This window comes from Echinops telfairi, unplaced genomic scaffold (genome assembly GCF_000313985.2).
Source record: "Echinops telfairi isolate 266 unplaced genomic scaffold, ASM31398v2 ScPeMD7_7467;HRSCAF=8505_0, whole genome shotgun sequence".
Classification (NCBI taxonomy): Eukaryota; Metazoa; Chordata; class Mammalia; order Afrosoricida; family Tenrecidae; genus Echinops; species Echinops telfairi.
The window spans coordinates 10,635,261-10,649,754 of NW_022111367.1; the positions used below are offsets into that span (position 1 = coordinate 10,635,261).

Genomic DNA, 14,494 nt, shown 5'->3' on the forward strand with positions numbered 1-14,494 from the left:
GGGGTGTCTGCCTGGCCAACTCGCGGGCCTCACCATTTCAGGTGCCGCATCACACCTGGCGCAGGAACTCGCCGGGCTGTTTGACAGCTTTTCCCCGTTCCTGGATTCCTTGATTTCCCATCCTATGATAATTGCAACATTTAAACTTACATCTTTTACAACAGTGGTTATTCAAGCAGTTCATTTGACAAAGAGCCAATTTTCCCATTCAGGGCTTAGACGGCATTGCAATGCGGGTGCAGTTAGATCCATGCCTTTGTTTACCACTTTTGGACTATGGACTACCACGAATGTAAGGGAAGTTGGGGCATCACGTGGCAAGCTCCCCTATGACCTCTGTTCAGCTTTGTCTTGTTTGCTTTGGATTTTATTTAATCAAACGTCGCCCAGCATGCCTCTCCTCAATCTAGTTCCTGTGTGGCCTTCTACAGACATGACCACTGCCCTGGATCCAAATCTCACATTTTTAATCTCTCCTAGAGAGCATTTGTTTTGCTTTTCAGTTTCAAACCTTTCAATTGTTTACACAGCAAATTGGTTTCTCATTCAACAAATCATACACAAATGGTTCTCCCTGGCACCCCACCCCCACGCCAATAGAGCCACCCTCCCCATTTCCACTCTGGCCTCCCTGTTTCCATCCAAACTCTTTTCCTTCCCACTTTGCCTTCCTGGGCAAATGCTGGCCGTGTGGCCTCACAAAGTTGATTGTTCTAAGGAGCACATTCTTGCTCGCTGTTAATGTTTATTTTATCAACTCAGATCTCACTGCCATCCATTCAGTGCTCCCCTGTGAGTTTCTGAGACTGTAACTTCGCTTTACAGGAATAGAAGGCCCAGTCGTGCTCCTGCAGAGCAGACTGGTGGTTTCAAACTGCTGACCTTGAAGTTAGTAGCCCAACTCGCAGCTACCAGGGCTCCTTTGTTTATTTTAGATGCTAATCTAATCTTTGACTGAAAGGTGACCTCTAGAGATGATTTCAATTCCGGTTAAAAGGGCGTCTTCAGGAAATAGTCTGAGGTACCTCCAGACACGATCAATCCAGTAAAATGTTTTTAAAACATTTTTTTAAATGAATTTATGGTTTGTTCTGCATTTTTCTCCCAACTGGGACAGTCTGTTATGTCCCTGCCTAGAGTGACTGGTAGTGGGAGCCAGGTACTTACTGTTCGATTCCCCTGGTGCGAAAGGCCTCCGTCCTTGGCTTTGCACAAGAAAGAATTCACGCCGAAGCCTGGTTTGTGATCCAAGTGGGTTTTCATAAAAGAAGTTTCAGGCTTTACAGTCAGTGAACACTGGCACTCTCATCAGATTGCACACCCACACATGGCGGCCTGAGGCCAGAGCGAGCGGGACCATAGCACAGCCAAGCCGAAAGTGGAGCAGCCTAGGGAAGGGGCGGTGGTCTCCAGGTCCCGGCCTTTTAGCGCCTTCAGCTGGGAGGCGTGGTTAACAGTACTGGTTGACCCCATTGGCTGAATTAAGCTCACCTGGCTCCGGCTTGGGCCCACCCTCTTGTTCTTGTTTCTAGCTACCTAGCGGTACCATCTAGTTCTTCTGGTCTGAGTAGAAGAAACTGCCGTTCGTGCGACCGTTAGTCGTGCGGATGGATTTCTCTCCAGAGCTTAGTTCCCTTCCCTCTCCTTTGCTGCAGGTGGAGAGAGACCAGCACTTGTATCTTGGATGACTGCTCACAGCTTGTAAGACCCCAGATTGCTACTCACCATGCAGTGTTAATGCTAGTCGATCAAGATGTCCCCTGAGCCAAGCCCTGTGACTCAGTCCCATGAGATGTATGAAAAACTCTAAGAAGGTTCCATAGCTATGCCTCTTGTCTGTTCCGTGATATTTGTGGATATACAAGCAGCACATACAAATATATTTATTTCTACACATACAAAATATACACAACTATACCATAGGTGCACTTAAAGATCCCCTTATTCACCTTCTCCCATTATATAGCATGCACAACTACCTCTGTAACCACTTACAATGCATTATTACTGTTCTTGTAGATTTTCATGTTACATCCAGCATTTACCGTTGTCCTCTATTCTTGTACCGCTCGGCGTCTCCATTGGTCTTGGTCACATTGTATTGAGGTGATCTCTCACTGCACTTTGACTTGCCATCTCTGAAGGCTCCTGGTCGCAGACATCTCTTCCTGTGTTTGTTAACTGCCTGAAGGCCCTCTGTGGTGAAGAAGGTAGCTTTTCTTTTAAACTTTCAGGGTTTGCTTTTGTTGTATTTTTTGTGAAGGTAACACGTTGGGAATTTTTATCATTTAGTCAATATGATCCTAGAGGACAGGGTAGAACTGCCCCTGTGGGTTCCTGAGTCTGTCACTCTTTACAGGAGAAGGGCCACGTCTTTCCCCCGAAGAGCAGCTCCAACTAGTGGTTTCCAACTGCTGACTCTGAGATCGCAGCCCAGCTAGTAACCTGCACGCCCCCAGGGCTTCTCCTCAGTGAACTTACTCAATGGTGATTATCAATCCAAGAGAAAATGTCTCAAGCTTTGTAAATGAACTTGAAGATTAGCTATAGCAGAGACTTTCCTAAGTTTAACATTCGGCTTATATTTCAAGGTCTGCTCTCTTTGAGATTACCAGGCTTGGGATTTGTCAGCCTGGATTTGGATGCTTCTGAAGATGGTAGTTCTCTACCTTAGATTGGAAATCTCCTCTCAGCATTGCCTGAGCCCTGTGCACTCCGATCCTCCACAGAGGAGTAGCATGCAGACTGGTGTGCTCGAGTCTCGCTGACTAGTTCCAGCTGTAGCTGTAGGCCTTGCATCAGTTTGGAGCTTTACTTTGAAAAGCAAGGGGAGCGCCGTTTTTCACTCCATTAGAAAACAAGGGATTCCTTTTAAACTGGCCACTACTCGCTGGATTTCCATCTGCGGAATCTTGGCCCCCTGCCTTGGTGCCCACAACACGGCCCCGTGAGCCAGAGAACGAGCCCAGGGGCAAACAGGAACCTCCTCGCAGCCCTTCAGAGTAAGCCAGCTGTGTCCAACCCAGGAAAGAACCCCTGGAAGCAGTGGTTCCCCACCTCCCTCATGCCACGACCCTTTCATACAGCTCCTCGTGTGGTGGTGACCCCAACCATAACATTATTTCCGTTGCTACTTCATAGCTGTCATTTTGCTACTGTTATGAATCGCCATGTAAATATCTGATCTGCAGCATGTATTTTCATTGTTACAAATGGAATATAATTAAAGCATAGTGATTCATCACAAAAATATGTAATTATTGTGAAATATTTATTTCTAATTACAAATAAATGAAATTTTGTCTTGAATCATGGTGTAGCGTAGGTAACAATCTTCACGCCAGGTACCCGTATGTGGGAGTATGTGCGTGTGGGTGGACCCATTGGGAGACAGATAGAGGAGCAGTGTCTCGATTCTTAAAACCATCGGAAATATGTGTTTTCCGATGGTCTTGGGCCACCCCTGTGAAAGGGTCATTTGACGCCCAGAGGGGTCGCGACCCACAGGTTGAGAACCGCTGCCTTAAAGTGAAGATGAAATCATTTCTTTCTATAGTCTGCCTTCTTTTTCTTGGTGATTTGAGGGTGGTTCCATCATTGCTTAAATGATGCACAACCTCCTGGGGCCTCTTCTCCCTCTCCTCTACGTGAAGATGTTGGGATGTGAACACACACTTCTTCAGGAAACATCCAGGGACATTTATCAGCCTACCTTTGTGGCTCTGAGAGAGGAAGTCATTCTAATCAGATGCTCCCGGTGCCTTTGAACCAAATCGGAGCCGCCTTTTCCCTTGTAGCTGTTTCCGGGCCTTTCTTCAGACCCGAGGGCCTTAAAATGCAGCACACTCATGCACCTGTGTTCTAAGTAGAAAATGTAATGGAAGGGTTTCCACTTTTGTGGTGCAGTCAGCAGGGTTGATATTGATCCCTGGGTTGTTGTTTTGTGTTTTTTTTTGGGGGGGGGTGGCGCATGGTGGCCCCGTGCAGCAGAAGGAGAGATTACAGCGGGCCGGTAAGCCCTTCAAGCCGTCTGTCTAATTTGGCAGAAAAACACAGAATGTAGGACAACAAAAGAAGGCTCCCGTTTCCATAAAATTTCTTCCTCCCACTCACCCCACTTCCCCAAAAGAGGGGACTTAATTTTTCAGCTGCACACAGTGATTTGGTGCTCACTGTTGCATTGAAACAGTTGTTGTCTGAACAGGCAGGAAACAGTTTTCTTTTAATTGCTGAAATCATTCGGAAGTGCTTCATGCCCTGTTTCTATACAGCAGATGCTGTGCATTAATTGGCCTGCGTAGAAGTGACCCAGGGTTCCTTGCAGCGGGCCCAATTTTAGGCAGAGGGTTTAAATAGCTTATTTATTATTTTGTATAATCTGGCGAACATTCTGTGCTCCTGCACGTGTCATATTTCATGGTCTGCAGTTTCTAATGTCATGTGGGTTTCAAAACCTGGGTTTCTCTGGTAATGTACTAGCAGCAGGTAAGCTCCAAATACCATCCATCAGGAGCTAATTTTTTATCCAGATACTCCAATGACTGATGAACCTGTCTTTTGTATGAATGTTTAGCACAGTAGAATGCCATATGCCACTGGCACCGTTTCCTATGCATTCTTTACAGTTGCTAGAGAGAGCGGAGGCTTCTGGGGGGCGGGGGTGGGGGTGGGGTGGGGGGTAGGGGGCAGTCTATGCTATTGATGCCTTCTTGCCTCCATTTAAATGATAGCCCCCTTCAGACAGCCCCGCTTTGGGGCGACAAAAGAGGGCAGAGGCCCATCTTAGAGGAAATCTGACTCCCATAACCATTTTCTTTATCAGAAATATCACTGCACACTCTTAATAGGGAACCTTGTTTTGTTACTCCCCGTCTGTTCCAAACAGACCTGAGCCCATTAGCAGGGCCTCCCTTGTGTGGGAAGACCACAGCTGTTACTGTAAATCTCATCCAGTCACTGTATCACCCCCATTTTGTGGCTCTGAAGGATGAAATTGAGAAATGGAATACTGTGCAGTCATCCTTTACGTCTCCAATTTGAGGCCTTTGCCATCATTTTCATGCTTTTATTCCAAATCAAACAACATTAGCGAGCCACACCACCTTGTGATGAATATCTGGTCTTGAGCAGCCGCTTTCAAGCCTTTACTTTTGGGGGCTCCCTTTTATGTTTGACCGGGGGATCCTTTCCTTTGCTTAAAAAAAAAAAGTCCGTCCCCCCCCCCCCCTTTCCTCGTCCCGCCCTTTGAGCTTCCGCCCCGGCGGCGGGTGCCGGGCGCAGCTTGCCGTTTGAATGCTCCCGTTGCCAAACGTGGCTCGTCCGTGGCCGCCCGTTTGCCAGGAGGAGCTGCGGGGCCCAGGAAAGCTTTCTGGGTCTTTTCATCTTTGAGGGAGGAATGAGGAGAACTTGGTGGAAGGGTATTGGGGGCTTTAATCAGAAATAAGAAGTGGTTTAAATCATTAGCACAACAAAGCATACTATAAGCTTGAAGATAAAAGTCTCTGGGGACAGAGCCCTCTGAAAATAAATGGGACTTGATAGATTTCCATATCATTTATAACTTCCCTTAATTACACTTGGAAGACTTGCCAGTGAAACTGGAAAATTGGCAGCCTATATCCATTATAGTCATTTTGCCGACCATGGCCAGCAGCTGGCTTTACTGGGTTTTATTTCCCATCACTCACAATTAATCATCAGCTGGAGGTGTCGGAGAGTCTTCAGCACGGAGCAAGGCCGGTGACAGTCAGCCCCCCAACAGGCGGAAATCTGCTGAGTAAATGGGCCGAATTTTCTCGCCAGCCAACTTGTTCCGGTGCATGCGAGGCAAGCGCGAGCTTCCTGCGCAGCGCCCCTCTGACGTGGGATGCGAACGGGCTGACCCTGGCTCAGAGGCCGGAGGAAGGAGCCAGGTTTGGGGGGCTACCACCTTTACACCGATTAGACCGCAGGGCAGAGGGCTGCATCGGGCGGACTAGGCTTACCAAACCGACTGGTTGTCGGCGCTGTGACCATTGTGTAAGCCGCATCTTGGAGACACCCTGGCACAACCACAGTCTTTATGAGATGATTCACAGAAGTGCGCGCCCAGGGCCCTGGCTGGAGCAGGTCCCACACATGTGAGCTGAGCGTATGTAGGAGCCAGCTCTGTGCACCCCGAAAGCGGGAACACACACGTGCACCCGGACCACGCTGGCTGGATCCAGAGCACCTGCAGGAGACCGGCCTGCTGAGCAAGTGCGAGGTAGGGGCCAGCAGCCACCACCGACGCCTCCACGTGACCGAGTCGGGCCCTTCTCTGCTCCTAGGAACCCCATCTGGGACCCTGAGCCGCCAACTGGGGGTCAGGCAGACGGAAAGCACACTGGTTTTCTGAGCACGTGGGGGACACCCGGGAGGTGCCACCAGCCCAAGCCCTCCCTCCCTGCCCGTCACAGCCAGGGAAAGACCAGGAGCAGGCGAAGGGTGCCCACTGGTCTCGGCAGTAGCGGGCCCACTCCACAGGATGCTTCCAGATTCCCGAGCGGGGCCTGCCCAGAGCGGGGCCTGGCTGGGAATAGGCCCTGGGAATGAGCCCCGCGCCACTGGCTCGGCCAGAGCGGCAAGCGTTTTCCTTGTCATAACCAGCGTCCCACATTTGTTCGTCTGACTGGGATCTTTTTTTGGGTGAAACCACTGGACGTCAGATCAGACTCACGCATGCGTCCTCGGGTTCTTTCTCAGAGACGCAGGAGCACACGCAGTCAACCCCGGTAGCTCGAAGTGGGAGGAGAGGCAGGATTTCACGATTTCCCTGAGAGCCAAATCACATAAACAGACCTGCAGCTGCAGCGGAAGGAGGGAGGGAAAACCAGGGATGAAAACGAACGGGAAGCAGCCAGGGTCTGATCCTGGGGCCCAGCTTGGTGGTGGGGTAGCAGACCTGGGTCGCTTGGGACCCCGAGAGACTCTCATCAAAGGTGCCAGCAGCTCGCCGCCAGGGAGAATGCCTGTGAACCGTGCCCCTCGCCACCTTCTCCTGCGCCGTCACTCATTTGGTTTTCTGGTTAATAATTTGGCGTTCACCCATATGTCCAAGGGCTGGCCAGGAAGAAGGGTCAGTGGACACAACCCACTGACCCCCAGCTCCTCATTTCCCCACCCTCCCACTTCCAGTGGAGGGTGTCTGACTGCCTGTGTGGCCGGGCCCAAGCTCCTTTGATGCAACCATTGACGATGGCTTGCATTCGTTTGGCTGTGATTGTCGGTCTGTGTGAAGAAGGCGCGTGGGGCCCTCCGAGTCAGGGCAGCTGCAGAGGGGTGAGCACCTGTGAGAGGCCCTGTCTGCAGGCAGAGGGGAGGGGCTGTGCCATCCCTGGGGCTGATGGGGCTGGGGCTTCAAGGATCCCTCCAAGCAGCCTGAGGCTCCCACTGCTAGCAGATGAGACCTTGGTGGGTCACCGCCATCCCCTCCCTCTGTGAAGGAGGTAGCGGCCAACTTCCAAGGTGAAGGGTTGTCTACTAACTTGGATGGAGTGTCCGTGGTGTTTCAGATTCATTTCCCAGAAAGCCTCACTGGACCCGGTGCCTGCCTGGCTCCTCCTTGGTTAGGGTTCGGGATGGACCTTTATCTTCTAAGAAGCCACAGTCTGGCTCTACCAGGGTTTTTGCCCACAAAGACGAAAGGCAGGCCCTGCTTCTGTGGAAATGGCCCTTCTGCCACCCTTCCTGATGACTGCCTGCCTTTGAAGAGGAGGGAAAGGTTCTAAGATGCCTGCTTGAGAGAAGAGCCACGCGGTCAGCCTTCATCCAGGCATGGGCATTGACTGGGCGCTGCCCTCACTCTGCCCCTCACCGGTTGAGCCTCCGGCCTCCGTGGAATGCAGCTGCCAGGTGAAGGCGAATCAAAAAGGGCAGTGAGCACAATGCTTCAAAGCCCAGCTCTTCCGCACAGTAGCTCTCCTCCGTGCCAGCACTCAAGCTTTGGCATCCCCGCTCTTCCTATATTTCGGTGCCAGGAAAAAACAGCCCACCACCTGAACAGCAGAGGAAAGAAATACATAGGGCTCCCAGGCACTTGTCTGTGCCAGCAAGACAGCTTGTGCCACATGGGGGGCCCGGAGGGGGCCTTGGAGGTCATCTGAGGATTTCAGGAAAGAACATTCTCCAGGCACTTGGGTGGCGTTGTGGGGAGCACAGCCGCGGTGATTGAGACGAGATGGTGCAGGGGCCCCACACCAGGAGGTCCCACCCACATCCCCCCAAACTCATTGCCTTAAGAAACTGACCTCCCCCATGTCAAAGACTGGGAAACGCCAGCTCAACCCCTTGATGCTCACCCATCAAGGAAGAGATGCATTGGGAGGCCCCAAGGCACTGATGGTGCCTGGATGGAAGCCTTGGGCGCACCTCTGGCGGGTTTCTCCGTGCTTCAGCCTGGATCGTCGTCCTGCTGAAAGGCAGACATCAGAACCCAGTGTGCAGGTGTGTGCCTCTTGCTGGCTTTGCAAGAGGATGGGGGCAGCTGTACAAAACATGGCTTCCACTGGAAGGTGCTTTCTGGGACCCTGCTCCTTGCTGGTCTTTGTATCAATTCAAAGGATGGGCCGTGGTCCTCGAGGCCTTGATGCTGAGCTACTGTTCCAGCATCCCATCCCACGCCATGTGTTTTTTAAGACTGTAGACTTAAAAACTGCAGTTGTCTTCTTGTAAGAGACTTTTATTGTTGTTGCTTGGTCCCTTTGAGCAGATCTTCAACTCGTAGCTGCCCAAAGCAACAGAGCAGAACTTCCCAGTATGCCTCTCTAGGCTGTAATCGTGACGGGAGCAGAGCGCTAGGCCGTCGTCTGGTACACATGGGGTGGAGGATCAGAACCCCTGTCCTTTAGGGGAGCAACTCAGTGCTTAATGATTGAGCCACCCATGTAATTCACTCCTTTCCACTGTCCTTACCGTTCAGTGAATTTAGGCCACTCAGTTCCAGCACCAGTTGGTAGCAGGACATTGTCACCACCACCCCGCAGTCGAACCCTGCACTCACTGCCTGTTCTCTGAATAACCACAATCTGTCTGTCTGTCTGTCTAGACTTGCTTATTCTCAATGGGAAGATCTTCTGTTTGTGGCAAAGTCGGGTCAGAGATTCCCAGGGGAAGCCCACAACCAGCACATCCACTATTAGGGGTTGGCTTTCTAACCTGCACTGCCTTTGTGTGTGTGTGTGTGTGTGTGTGTGTGTGTGTGTGTGTGTGTGTGGTCTTTCTCTGATATCTCCTGAAGATGAACTTCAGGTTGTTTTTTGTTTATTTAAAATTTTTAAAATTTATTTTTAAAATTCCCCTTGTCCCCCAATAAAATAATTTAAAAAACAACAACAAAAACAACAACACTTTCCCTTGTGAGTTGAGTGAAGGTTCACAGAGCGGATCATCAATTCATACACCTTCTGTTTGATCACATCCACTGCCATCCTCTCAGCGTAACAGCGTCCATCCCACCTTCTCCCTGTGTCCTGTCCCCACCCCTCCTTCCTAACCCCTTGGAACTTTGTCCAGGGGGAGGCTGCCTCCTTGCTCCCAGGTGAATGGCTCCCAGGTGTACACCCATCACTGGTGGTGATATCCCCTCCCTGTAAAGACCTGCTTATTGTTTGGCTGAAAAAGGAGCCACGGGGGTGAGTGTAGCCCCTGACTTGAAGGGCGACCAAGCAAGGTCCACAGTTGGGAGACTCCAGGAGTCTCTTACCAACCAGCCCACCTGATATCCCTCACGCTTGTGAGTTTTGTTCCACATGAAGGTGAACTTAGTGCTGCTGTCTGTATACAATGTCGGAGAATGTGGCAAAGGAGCTCTGAATGGCATCACTTACGTATTGCTTGCTCATCAGAAGCTCTGAAATCCTCTCTTCACTTTCCTGCATTCTCCAGGTAGTAGAAGGCCAGGAGATTTGCGTGATTGAAGCCATGAAGATGCAGAACAGTATGGCAGCTGGGAAAACTGGCAAGGTATGTTTCTGCAACATGCCCCCTCACCCCGCCCCCTGGCCCCACACACGTGCACACCGACACACAAAGCAGCACCTACCCCTTTGCCTGAAAGGGACCATCTTGATCACCCTGGCCACCTTGCCCTCACAGACGGGGACGTTGAGAGGGGGGACTTCACCCTCTACATGCATGCACCCCTGTCCCACATCAAGCAGACCTTCCAATAAGAGCTGCTGTTATCTCAGGTCATTCCGGGACAATTGCTCTTCACCTTCATGCCTTCCAAATTGAGGACGCTTTAATGTTTAATGTTTACATCTGTCTTGGAGGCAGTTAGTTATCTGAGACTTAGGTTACACAGCAGGAAATGGTCTTACAGATTGCAGAAATTAACGCGACTCTTTATGATCTTTTCTTCACAAAGAGAGCAATTCCATTTTCGATCAAGAGTTGCTGAAATCCCCCAGTACTCAGGTGGAAGCTGAATGATTTGGGGGTGGGCCTGGTGGGCGGGCACCAATGAGATGAATTAGGGCTAAAATTCGATCAGAGTAAAATTCCTTAAGATTTTCTCCTTGGAGGGTAAAAAAAAAAAAAGCAAAAAATCCATAGTCCTGTGGATGAGTAACCTCAGCACTCTGAGAGAAAGACACAGCTTGGAGGAAAATGGCCTTTCCTGAAGGGGGGTTGGGTTTGGAAGATGAGGGTGGAGACAGTTTCGGGGCTGCAAGTCATGTACTCCCGGGAAGAAAACCCAAGGGACCATGTGCGCTGTGGCAGAGAGAAGGAAACACCATCAGGTCACCAAACGTTCACGGTCAGACATGCAGACCCCTGCCTGTCCATGGTCTGTCACCCCCCAAAGAAAATGAAAGCCATTGGCAGCCTTTTGGGGTCCCCTGAGTGGGCAGGAAGAGGGGTGCAAGCATTTGTACTCACTGTCAAATGATAGGATTTGCATTGTTTGTTTATTTTGGTTTAAAAAATCCCACTTGTAAATTTGACGACTTAAAAATAAGTAAATCAGGAAATGTTGGTGTCTTTTAGTGTAGACACGTTTGCATTTGTTCATTGAAATGATTTACTTAACCTTCATGCTTCAGTAGCTCCCTGGAATTTCTAGCCATGCTGAGAACTTGGCCGAGGCATGCCCAGGTCCTTTGCTGCTGGCCTCAGGAGGAGCATCCTACTTCCTGAGGATGTGTCCGGACAGGTCATTTGCCCACTGAGGCCCGGGCCTCAGAAGACACGGCACTGGCCCCTCACCATAGTCACCCAGAGCTGCATTTCCAGGGCCGGAGAGGGGGTCTCAGTGAAGTCTCTACTGTGGCCCAACCTCTGTTGACTGGAATCAGCCTTGTCTGTCCCTTGGCCTCTCCCATCCCCACGCCTCTTGATTCCAACTCAGCTAGGTACTGTGGGAGGGGTCAGAAGACCCAGTCCGCAGGGTTCTGGCCAAGCGGGGGATCATTTTTCCTCCCAGAGAAAAGGTTGACCATGGAAATAGATCCCCCATTAAAAATCTACCAAGTATAAATATGGGAACTATCAAGATGACTTTTTAAAAAGCCACCTCCATGAGAATCCGATAGCGTCTGCTGGCAGAGGCCCTGAAGGATTTCTTGTGCAGGTTCACATCATTCTTAAACACGCCGGCTGGCAGTTAAGCAAAGAAGGCTGGTGTCTGCTCACGGTGGAGTTGCAGGGGACACGAGCGAGTGTGCCACATCAGAGCTGGTGCTTCCGGCCTTTGCCAGTTGCCCATACGGCCAATGAGTACTAACCCACTGTTGATTTTCATGCCCAAGCAAGAGCCTCCAAGAAATCAAATAAACTGTCTCCTCCCCTCCCCCCCCCACCTTCCTCCCTTCTTATTACATTGAAATCTTTGAACCCCAGTTTGGAGGTGGGAAGAGTGAAAAGGCTCAATGACGGCGGCATTCCTTCCTGGGCGTGAGCGCCACGGTGCTCAGGGCATGTTGTTCTACCAAGGGCAGTCTGCTGGCCACAGACCTGAGCATCTCATCTCCCTTCAAAAGAAGTGTAGGATCATGCAAGGGAGTATCCCCTCGTGATTGGTACCAGTTTTAAATGATATAAAAAAAATTTTTTTTTAAACACTACAGTGAGTTTGCCATTAACTCACAAAGCACATCCCCTCTAACCTAAATCCACAAGAAAGACGAGGCGGGCCGGTGTTGACTCAGCTGGCATAAATGTTTCTGGCATTTTAGGATGCTGGCTAGAAATCCTGACTTCTGCAAGGTGCCGGAGGGGGAACTGTAGCAAGAACACCCTCAACAAAGGGGCCGTGGGGAGGCCCAGCTCACCTCCCGGGGGCAGGCCCTGCCCCTGTGTCTGCTGGGTGGGGGCCAGGGGGGCTGCCCCTGGAGCCTGAGAAGACGGCTCTTCATGCTCAGAGGTTTGGGGACCTTCCTCACCCCCCAACATCTCGTTTACTAACCTGACTCTCCCCCTTACCACTCAAGGTCAGATCGGTGCAGTGCAAGCCGGGGGACACCGTGGGAGAAGGGGATCTCCTCGTGGAGCTGGAGTGAAGCACTTACAGCCTTCTCCTCCCCACCCAATTTAATTAGCCGTTCGTTGTTATGATTCTCTCACACTCAATTTATTCAAGCATTTTACAGGAACACTCCTGTGTGGCAGATTTTACATGGCCATATTTATTCCACATATAGTCAAAACCAGTATTCTGCCAAAAAATCACCAATGGAAAATTTTATTGATATAAATACTTGTACATATGATTTGTACTTCTGCTGTGAGATTTCCTAGTGTCAAAATTAAATCAATAAAATGGAGCATTTGTCTAAATATTAGTTTGCCCTTTTTTTGAATGAAGACAATGTACACAAGAGGATACATCGGTGCCAGAAGACTTTAAATACTAGCAGTGCCTTCCGAGCCTTTAAGAAATTGATATAGGTTTGCAGGCCCCCGACTTCCAGTTAATTGTTACCATTTGCCATTTTATAATCTGAATACCTCACGTCTTTCCCGAGTTCAGGACTCAACCCCCGTTTCTGATTATTCATAACTTCTTAAAGGCCACATATAACATAGCTGGATATTTTTACCCCTTCTCCCCCTGCGATGTTGGGGTTCTAAGCACGGGTAACTTTGGATCTAAAGGAGCCCTGGTGGTTGAAAACAGCAACACAAACGTCAGCCTTTGGTTGCTAACCCAAAGGTTTGAACTCCCCCAGCAGCTCCGTGGGAGAAACACCAGGCGATCTGTCCTCAGAATGGAACCCTTCTCGACCACACAGGGACACTGGCCAGAAGCAACTCGAGGGCGCCCAGCAACACAGCAGTGGCTGCAGCCCGGGTCTCAGTCACCTTGGGGAGAAGGGACATGTCCATGTGCAGCCAGGACTCTTTGGAATAGACTCCAATAGATGTCGCTTATCAGTAGTACCCTCCCTCCCCCCTCCCCTTACCCACTCTGGAGCACAGCCCTGCCCGCTCCCCCAGACCTGGGCGCCAGCCCGCAGCTCCCTCACACCCACCCCACTGTGTGTGTGTGTGTGTGTGTGTGTGTGTGTGTATTGAAAAACAAGTTCCCAATTAAGAAAAAACGGGCTAAAAATAATGATCATGTATTTGTGCCAGATGCAGTTAGTGATCACAATCTACCATTAAGTTGAAGAGTGAGTGAAATTGTCCCAACAGCGAGCTTGGTTACTAAGGACCAGCAGCTGCATTTTCACTTGGTCCCGGAATCCTTGGGCTACGTGTCGTACTTTGCTGGGAAGCCCGTGCCGAGAATCGTGCGCCGGTTTGAATCTCCACTGACAAAATATCAGATGGAGGTGGGAAGTAATTGCTACTTCGTGCCTCGCTAAAATTATTTTAAGTGCTGTTTGTATTTGGAAGCTAAGCTTTCTGTTAGGCCTGAAGAACAAATTACTACTATGTCGGCTCTTCTCTGAAAGGCTTGCCCAGGGCTGTGTCCCTCCTGAATCAGTGGTGGGGTCTCGGAGCCGAGGGCTGGGGGGCTTTGGCCTCACTGCCCCTGGACGGCTGAGTCCGCCCAGAAGTGGCTGATCATGACTTCAGCAGGTTAGAATGAACAGAACCTTCTCCCATGTAAGTAAACCTGCCTCCCGAACCCCCACCCCATGGGCAATAGCAGGAACACTGATGGCTTATTCCTAGAACATCTTGGTCCATTCTAAAGAATCATGTTTAACAGCCCCTGCGTGAATGCAATCTGACAGTTCCTGAGGGAGAGCCCTAGCTCCGATCTCAAGTGCAGCATGGTTTGCTTGAGGAATTATGTTGGGTTCCTGCACCTTGGGCCATCCAAAAGCAGCTCTTATTTAAAAACAAACCGATGAACAAAAACTTCTCGGCGCTGCAGGCCAGAATCAATACAGTGACCTGCTGAAATGCAGCAGCACCACGAAGCGAGCCTTGACAATTCATTTTAAATGTTATCTCCAGATGAAAGCAAAGCCCCCCCAAAGAAAACAACCCCCCCCCCAAAAGCACAATGATAACACACTAG

General features: G+C 50.3%; 1 protein-coding gene across 1 annotated transcript in view; it reads left to right on the plus strand.

The window, feature by feature from the left end:
• PCCA (propionyl-CoA carboxylase subunit alpha) overlaps positions 1 to 12,798 on the plus strand; it is a 427,069-nt gene extending 414,271 nt beyond the window's left edge. The window contains exons 23-24 of the mRNA XM_004704279.2: positions 9,904 to 9,981; positions 12,453 to 12,798. Coding sequence (XP_004704336.1) covers positions 9,904 to 9,981; positions 12,453 to 12,521 — 147 coding nt within the window. The 3' untranslated portion in view covers positions 12,522 to 12,798. The remainder of the gene's footprint in view (positions 1 to 9,903; positions 9,982 to 12,452) is intronic.
• Positions 12,799 to 14,494: the final 1,696 nt, after the last annotated feature.